At 41.4% G+C, this 8,679-nt stretch overlaps 1 protein-coding gene across 4 annotated transcripts in view; it reads left to right on the top strand.

The window, feature by feature from the left end:
- Positions 1-1,527: 1,527 nt before the first annotated feature.
- Positions 1,528-8,679, top strand: part of LOC311057721 (unconventional myosin-Ic-like) — a 27,667-nt gene continuing 20,515 nt past the window's right edge. For 2 of the 4 annotated variants that reach the window (XR_014602000.1, XM_084074759.1), the window contains exons 1-3: positions 1,580-2,013; positions 7,283-7,444; positions 8,065-8,180. Coding sequence is in view for 1 of the 4 variants with exons in the window: in XM_084074759.1 (XP_083930885.1) it covers positions 1,996-2,013; positions 7,283-7,444; positions 8,065-8,180 (296 nt within the window). In the remaining 3 variants the exon portion in view is untranslated. Of the gene's footprint in view, positions 2,014-6,152; positions 6,203-7,282; positions 7,445-8,064; positions 8,181-8,679 lie in introns of those variants that run through there. The other 2 variants (XR_014601999.1, XR_014601998.1) reach the window with 2 other exon arrangements.

The raw sequence follows: 8,679 nt of genomic DNA, 5'->3' as shown, positions 1-8,679 counted from the left end.
CCGTCAAGCTGCAACAATGGAAAGCTTTCTGTATCTAGCAGGCGTGTACAGCATGATGACATTCCACAAAGGCACAAATTGTCCCTCCTCGGATTCTCAAGTAGGCTATAAACCAACTTTGAACTGTCTATTTTGATTATGTCGAAATGCGACAGCTGTAACATCTACTGATGTTAACTGCCGGACTTTTGGTCTGGAGTGATTGGCACCACCGGGGACTTTAGCTGCTCAATAGTGTGGTTCTCTTTAACCTTCTCTTGTATCTCTACCATCTATGGATCAAATTGCTCTTCAGTGCAATGAAATACAGTAAAGGAATGCTTGGGGAAGTGTAATTAGAAGGTAGAGAAGGTGAAGGGACATAAAGTAATTAATGAGCATAGAGTATACTATGATACTTTAACCATTGGAAGTAAAAGAGGCAACTTTCATAATTATGTATCATGTCTATTGCTTGAATATGCTTACTGACTGCATATTGACTGTGCATGTAGCTGGTGGAGAGAGTGAACACCATGGGTATAAAATGAGACTGGGTGGAGATTTATTCTCCCTGTTCTGGGCACACGCAAGTGGGAGGGTGAGTGAGAGAACGAGAGGGGGAGGGGACTCTCCCCATCTGGGTAACATTATTCAGATTCCTTGGATATGTGATGATATTGGCAAGGGAAAGGCATTTGAGGCAAAGAGCAGGAGAGGGAGAGAGAGAGAGAGTGAGGTATTACTGAAGGAGTAAGAGTAACTTTGAAGTAGAGGTAACCAGCGGAGGGCGCTGCCTTCTCACAGACTCGACATGACCTTGACCTTTAAGATGGCTCACCCACCCCCATCTGGAGAGCAATTAAGACTAATTTATACTTTGTCCTACAACCGCATCACTTGCTGAAAATAACTGATTTTCAGCTGCCTCTTTGCCTGTAAATCAGCTGTTATCGGCGAGCGAGCAGCGTGGTTGAATATGTCAAAGTATAAATTAGCCTTAACTGTTGAATGGGAGGGAACAGGGAAGACAGAGATCTGCTCTGATCTAAAATCTAAACAGTACAGTATACCGTTTAATTAGTTATATTCACAAAGCCACATGCAGTTAGCAGTAAGACAAAGTAACAGGAGGTCTATTCACAGTTTTGCTCCAATTGGAGGTAATTGAATTTTGACGCGTTTGTGCAGTGAACTGATATTGTAATGATAATGATGATGATGAAGAGTTGTTTCAACAGCAGAGAGAGACATGCCACAGATGAGAGAGTTATTCATTTTGTTGGCAAGGCGCTTGTGTTAACTCTCCTCCAAATATGAATCTGTCTCAGCTTGTGTGAGGGGGAGAAAAGCAGGAGGGACGTCCTCTCTAAGGACGAAGGGAGGAAGCAAAGAGAAAGAATGTACTCAGACATGTGATTTCTGTTTTTCTTTTTTGTATTGCTGATTACATGAGAGCAATTTTAGGCTCTTAGCAAATGTTTCCAAAACCTTTCAACTCTCCCCATTGCTATGGCACTTATTTGTTTTTGCATTCAGCATACTTTCCCTTTACTCTTTTTTCCTCTCGCTCTCTCTCTCCCTCTCCCTCTCTCTCTCTCTCTCTCTGAAATCCAAGTGTGTGACGTGTGAGTGGAGTTGCTGCCCTTGTTTCTTGCAGTGATTCAGACAGAAGGAGAGAGAGCAATGGTGAGAGAGGCAATCGTTCATGTGACCTGTCAATGGGAAGACAAAGTGAAGGTATAAACAAGGAGCGCTCCTGCCTTGCTTGAGTTAGTGCACTTTCTCCACACAGGGACACCGGGCAGACACGCACAGAGGGAGAGAGGGAGAGAGGGAGGCGTAGAGAAAGACACAAAGACTGACAGAAGCACAGCACGTCAACGAGAGGAGGGGAAAAGATAAGTCATCCGATTGTGTTGCTCGTGGACGGAGGTTGATGAGGAGATAACGGCCGAAGAGTCAAGAGGGAACGGCCTGCTCGACTCACCCTACGCCTAGGAGGAAAGGGACAGGATGAGGTACCAAGGCAGGGTAAGATCCTGGTCAACATCTCCTATAGTAGACTACTGGAGTATTGTTAGAGTTGTTAGTAAAAGTGAGTCTAACTTGCCGTCTAACTTAATATCACCAAATTGAATTAAAATCTCCATTCACAGAGACACCAAGGATAATAACATAATGTGCAATATGTTTTTATGCATGTCTTGAACCTCAATGTGCATATGGACTTATGCACGGGGCGTGGTATTTTTCCACCATATACACTCATAGCACATCCATGGTGGAGAAGACGAGTCAGATGTGGTTCTGCAGAAAGCTCATCTGGGGACAGAGTGGCGGACCACGCCTTATAAGGAAGACAAAGTGAATGTAGTCGGTCCAGCGAGGTTAGTCATGGGGCTCAGAGCCAAGCCCCACTGTTAGGTTAGACTCTCGGCCGGCTGCCACCACCTCTGTAAACACAACCCCCGGAGGTTCCCTTGTAGTCATCTGCACAGTAAAACCCTCAGTGTTCATTTAACTCTCAGAGTGGGAACAACCCACTGAATGGACCCAAGTGGACCTGTAAGCACCCATTTGGGTACATTTTTACACTCTGAGTTAAATAAACTAAATAAACTGAGGATATGTCTACAAAAGCTTGTTAAAAGCCTCTCGTTTAGTGATATACTGTACTGTACAAACATGCCCTTACAGTTGAATGACAACAAGGCTGCATGGCTTACCTACCCTGAGGCTTTTCTATGTATTACTCACTTACTTAAGGTATCTTAACTGCAGCCACTTTATAAAGACTTTTGCTTCCCCATATCCCTTAATTTCTCTGAGAGTTATACTCTGTACAAGTTCAATATTGCCTTTAATTGTCTAGATCAGTGGTTCCCAAATGGTTTGCTGAGGCGCAATGTTGCCGTGAGAGTCCATGTGTCCCTTGGGTCCCTTCTGCTGTTTTTGCTATTTTAGAAAATCTGCGAAAGTATGAGTTAGAGCTTAGGCTTAAACCTTTCATTTGGGCATTAGTAAATCAAAATAAACGTTTACAGAGTTATAAGAGCGATAGCACATGCTATAGGGGCTATTTTGCACAGTTATAAATACAGGTATGCCTTGAGATTTTGATTTGCCCTTTGGTGTGTCTTGGTCACAAAATGTTTGAAAACAACTGATCTAGATTTTGTGGAATAGGCAATGTTGTTTGTGATGATAGTGGGGTTTCTATGGTTTCTAAGCATGTGATAGGCTGTGTGTGTAATCATTAAATATGAATGTACTGGTGAACATTCGCTACTGTCATACCTGTGCCGTGCCATGCCCGCATGCCTAAGCACAGCTGTACCCGCTGACGGGCTGGATATAGTTGGCTCCGCACAGCGTCACAGCTGCCCAAAACACGCATTCTCCCGATGATTGCACTGCTTCGACTGCAGCCAGTGGCGCTAATCTCTCTCAATCACATGTCTACTGCTGAAGTTGAAATCATTTAGAAAGGGAGCATTGTGTTTTTCTGAATCAGGCCCTCTATATAAGATAATGTAGATCCACCCCATATTTACTCACAATCCCCAGAGCTGTTCATGATTCTGTAACTTGTTTATGCCATGTTGTAGGTTGGAGGTTAGCTCTGGTCCATATAGCGTTAGGAGTTCTTCCTTAACGCTATGTGACTCGTTGGGGCATTTGTTTGTCTCTCGACTTTAGTCAAAATAAAGAATACGCTTTTCCATATTAACATTATGAACATCTAATATTCGTTTGGATGTAAACTTTCACGCAAGTTGAGCGGACAGATCTCTCAGTTCGTGCACAGTTTGTGAGTAGTATGATATCTACTTGGTTTACCTTCTACTGTTTGTTTATTCATATTCAAATGCTGCCAGCACTACCCATAGCAAAATGTGAATATATTCCGACCACTTAAGCCTTATTTCAAAGATACAAGCTCACAACTCATCATGATACCATGCGTTGTGAGCTTGTAGATCTGCTACTTTTGCTATTTTTAAATCTTTTCAAATTCTTTGAAAATCTTAGGGAAAAAATAGGGACGCCAGGTTGAAAGTGGCTAAATTGAGCCAGAATACTTAAAGATATAACTCAACAGAGGGAGATCAACTAAACAGTGTGTGTGTGTGTGTGTGTGTGTGTGTGTGTGTGTGTGTGTGTGTGTGTGTGTGTGTGTGTGTGTGTGTGTGTGTGTGTGTGTGTGTGTGTGTGTGTGTGTGTGTGTGTGTGTGTGTGTGTGTGTGTGCCTAAGACGCTGGTGTGCAAATTGAAAGCAGATCCCAAGTATAAATAGTTTTCTTATGTAAATCATTGCATTGCATTTAATAACATACTGTAGTTATGAGGCATTATGCAATAGACCGCACCCACATGCACTTGTCAACACCAGCCTTAATAGTAATTATAACTTTATATAGCACTTTTCTTAACAATGTAATTAAGTGCTAATGGCAAACAATGACATTGAATAAAATGAACAAACCATAAAATAGAATGAAATAAAAAGGAATGAGGATGCTGAATTAAGTATGAATGGTACTGTAGGTCATTCCACAACTTTGGTGCCCCTAGTTAGTTGCTAATCTACACCAGAGGTTTTGCTTATGACCTCAGAGTATGTTCCACTACATAGGGTTAAACATTCAGAAATATAGATTGGAGCTAGTCCATTTAATACTGTAGCTTGCCTTGTATAATAAAACCTTAAAATGCATTCTAAAGTCATGTGGCATTCAATTAAAAATCTTAACAGCTTCATTTTGAACCAACTGTGATGATTTACAGTTTATTTTTTTACTAAGTGCCGTAATAGAAATAGTTACATACAGTATATGTCACAGGTACAACACTGAGTGTACTGCACATAGATGGTACTGCATACCGAACAGATGCATTCTGGGCCTTCACTTCACTGCCCCGTACTCACTGGCACCTGACAGGTACACAGTAAGATGATCAGTGTTAATCTATCCATTTGTAACTCCTTCTAAGAGTGTACAAATGTAACCAATTGGACGCTTGGTTATAGTTACAAATGGAATCTAAACATCTACCAGGTATTGGGCTATTGAGGTGAGCAATTGAGTTGAACAAAAACAACCATTATCAGCCATTATTGTTTTAATATGCGTAAACATTTCTCCCCAGATAGTGAATTTACCTTTATTATTCATGTTAAGTTATTGACTCATACTTTGTTTGCAGCCTATAATAAGATGCAAAGCAATGGTGATTTTCACTGTCTGGCACTGGGTGATCATGTGCCCAAAAAGGTTGCCCTCCTCTGGTATAAGCCAACAGCTTAGCTAACTGGCTACAATAAATGAAGATGATAATGACGATAATGATGGTGATGCTAAGGATGATGCTGATGGCAGATCATTTTGATGAAGGTAGGAGTCTTTACCAGTGCTCACTTTGAGACTCCATATCAGACATTCAGCTCTGAAGTGCTGACAAGTTCATTTGCAGTTTATGTGGCATGTACCAGAATACTTGCAGACTGAAATCATAAAATGATGGTGCAACAGTGTGCTGAGGGCCAAGTAAGAATCTCTTGTGGCCCCTGGGCCAGCTGTCTGTGAAGTTGTTTGAGGGCAAGTATTTGTCAAGAAATACTCTGCACTATGAAAATAGCCGATCTACAAGCTTGGTGCGTGACAAGTATAACTCAGGCTTCTGGGCTGCAGGTATGGCTCTGTTGTATTTAGTTTTACTACTGTAAAACTGTGTGAATGAATAGACACATTTCCTGGTATTCCCTGTCCCAAGCTAGGCCCTGACATTCTTTAGTTCCATCCGTTGGAAAGTCTGACTGGTTTGTATCACCCACTGTAGGAAAGCCACCTGCAATAGTGGAAGAACAATACTCCAAGGTGAGGAAGGGTGTAGAGGAGTGGTTGCAGTGGAAATGTCCCAATGCTTTCCTCTCGTCTTACTTGTTGGCTCACTTCCACTGTTGTCTTCTTGTTGTTCCAAGGATTTTCCATCCCTTAATGTTCAGAGATAATGACCTTTGCTGCTGTTAACCAGCCAAATGAGACCCCTGAGAGGCTTGTGTATTTAGTAAAAAAATTCTAGTCCCTTTGTTACAGTTTTTTTCTTCAGGGATGTTTGAAATAAAGTGGCTACGTTTCTGCTTTTAATGATCACCGATAACGTAGAGAGAGCGGACTGAATCTTGTAGCTGGATATTTACCTATTTTCACATGGTACGGTAAGTGTAATGAATAATATTAATGTTTTCCTGTTTTTGTGTGTGTGTGAGTGCTTCATGTGCATGTACCATTTGTCCTCATACGTTGTTGTGTATAAGTGTGTTACTTCTGGGCATTTGGGCTTATCAGAAAAAATGCACTTTCCAGACTGGCAATCACTTCCTGTCTGCTCTTTGATGTTTGCCATCACAATTGGGTTGACATGTACACACACAGGGGTCAGAAACCTGCCTGGTATTAAAGGCCTGTGTACACTGTACATACTGTACATCTTAAACACTATCTTGCTATCACACAATAGTTAAGCCTAGGCTCTGTTTACGGTTGGGATTTGCTAAATGTCCACATTGTTTAATCTTGGCCATGCTTGTTAGAATCGTTTTTTACTTTGTGTGCTGATTTTTTGGGTTCATTTCTATATTATCCCTGATGCCGATTCTACAAATGCCTTCTAAATCAGTAGTTCTCAAAGGTTTTCATGGCAAGGACCCCCTAAAGGATATGTATTTGGCCACGGACCCTCCATCTGAACTTGTTTTGTGCCAGGGACCCCCAGAAGAGATTTGTGTTAAAAATATATATATAATTAAAAGAAAGCTCAAGAAAAAACACTATACAGATTTTTCAAAAATGTTCAAAAATAGCAGATGTACAAGCTCGCAGCATGGTACGAAGTGACGTGCTGTGAGCTTGTAGATCTGCTATTTTTGAGAACCACTGTTCTAAACCCTAGGTTGAGTTTTTTGAAAAATGTATGTTGCTATATAGCTAAAATCTAAATAAAAAAAGCCTGTGAAAGCCTGAGTGTTCAAACTGGGGTATTTTTTGGGGATAGAAGAGAGGTAGGGGAGACCAAAAACACACAAAAAAGAAGAAAAAGTTAAAATTCATGGTGTAGTCCCTTTAATTCTTTCAAATGTCATTTGCGTAGCATTTATCAGGCTGAATTGGATTAGGATAGTTGTGCCTCCTGCTTTTCAGCTAGATGTAACTGTCTGCATTCAAAGAATAATAGAAATAATTTGGACCATCCATGTCCCCTCATTATTTTGTTCTTCTTCTTTTCTCCGGTCCTGTAGGAGACTATGGGTGCTGAAGGAAGAGTTCGCCTGGTGATGGAGAGCGCTCTGACCGCACGTGACCGGGTTGGTGTGCAGGACTTCGTGCTGTTGGAGAACTACACCAGCGAGGCAGCCTTCATAGAGAACCTGCGGCGGCGCTTCAAAGAGAACCTAATCTATGTAATATATTTAGATTAATCACTGTTGTCCTCATCAACGGTTCTCAAAGTGAGGCTCAGGGATTCCCAGGGGTCCTTTGGGGGGGTTCCAGCGGGTCCCCAGTCCCCAATGTCAATATTGCATAATCAAAATCAGATTAACCGAACGCAGTATGCGTTCCCGGATTGAATGGGTTAACTCCTGTAACCCTATACATCGGATATTTGAAAATAGCCGATCTACAAGCACAAAGAGAATGATATTAATACCTGGGCACTTCTGGAGAGAGACTACCCATATTATAAAATATATGTGTGCTCCAGTATATATTTTATTTGGGTAGTCTCTCCTGATGTGCCCAGGTATTATTCTCTCTGAGCCAATCTACAAGCTCACAATGTGTCACGAGCTTGTAAATCTACTTTTCTTTTGTATCTTGAAAAATCTTTTCAAATTTTTTATATTATTTAAACATTTAACACTAGTGTGGGGGTCCCTCGCATAATATATGTCCAGATGGGGGTAATTTGGGGGTCCTTGACATGGAAAAGTTTGAGAACCACTGCTCTTGATTATACAGTATTTTCATATCTTCTGTTGAGGTGAATACCTTATTCCTGTGTCCATATATGTTGCCTCAGACCTATATTGGCTCAGTTTTGGTGTCGGTGAATCCATACAAAGATCTGGAGATCTACTCCAAGCAACACATGGAGCGATACAGAGGTGTCAGCTTCTATGAGATATCGCCTCACATGTGAGTAATCTTTCAGCCCATACTATACGTGTACACAAATTATTATAAGATCATAGAAATCAATGCATTGTAGGCCTGCTGACAGGGATTTTCAAATGTATTTTGTTATGCAATATGTAAAGTGAGGTACATTCACTCAAAGAGACATTTGATTCAAGAATGACGGTTAAGGTGTAATACTTTATACAAATGTATAGGACCATATCATCTATCTTAGGAGGAATGACACTTCAACAGTTTAATATTCATACAGAAGGCTACTATCAGTATTGCAATTATAAGAAACTAGACCATACCCGGTCGGCGCAGCGCATCCGTGGGGGGATATGCGCACATGATCTGGCAACCCGGGAGGCAGTTCGTCCCATAGCTGGGCAGCCCCGTAACCATGGCGACAGTGTTTGACACAAAAACGCTAATAAGAAGCTGAGATTTGATGAAATTGAAAAACGGGCTTCACAGTTGCGTTCAGATGGTAATGGTCAATGGCTGTGTGCAA

Source organism: Gymnoscopelus microlampas, assembly GCF_963454915.1.
Source record: "Gymnoscopelus microlampas genome assembly, chromosome: 12".
Taxonomy (NCBI): Eukaryota; Metazoa; Chordata; class Actinopteri; order Myctophiformes; family Myctophidae; genus Gymnoscopelus; species Gymnoscopelus microlampas.
This window is presented reverse-complemented; position numbering and strand designations above follow the sequence as displayed.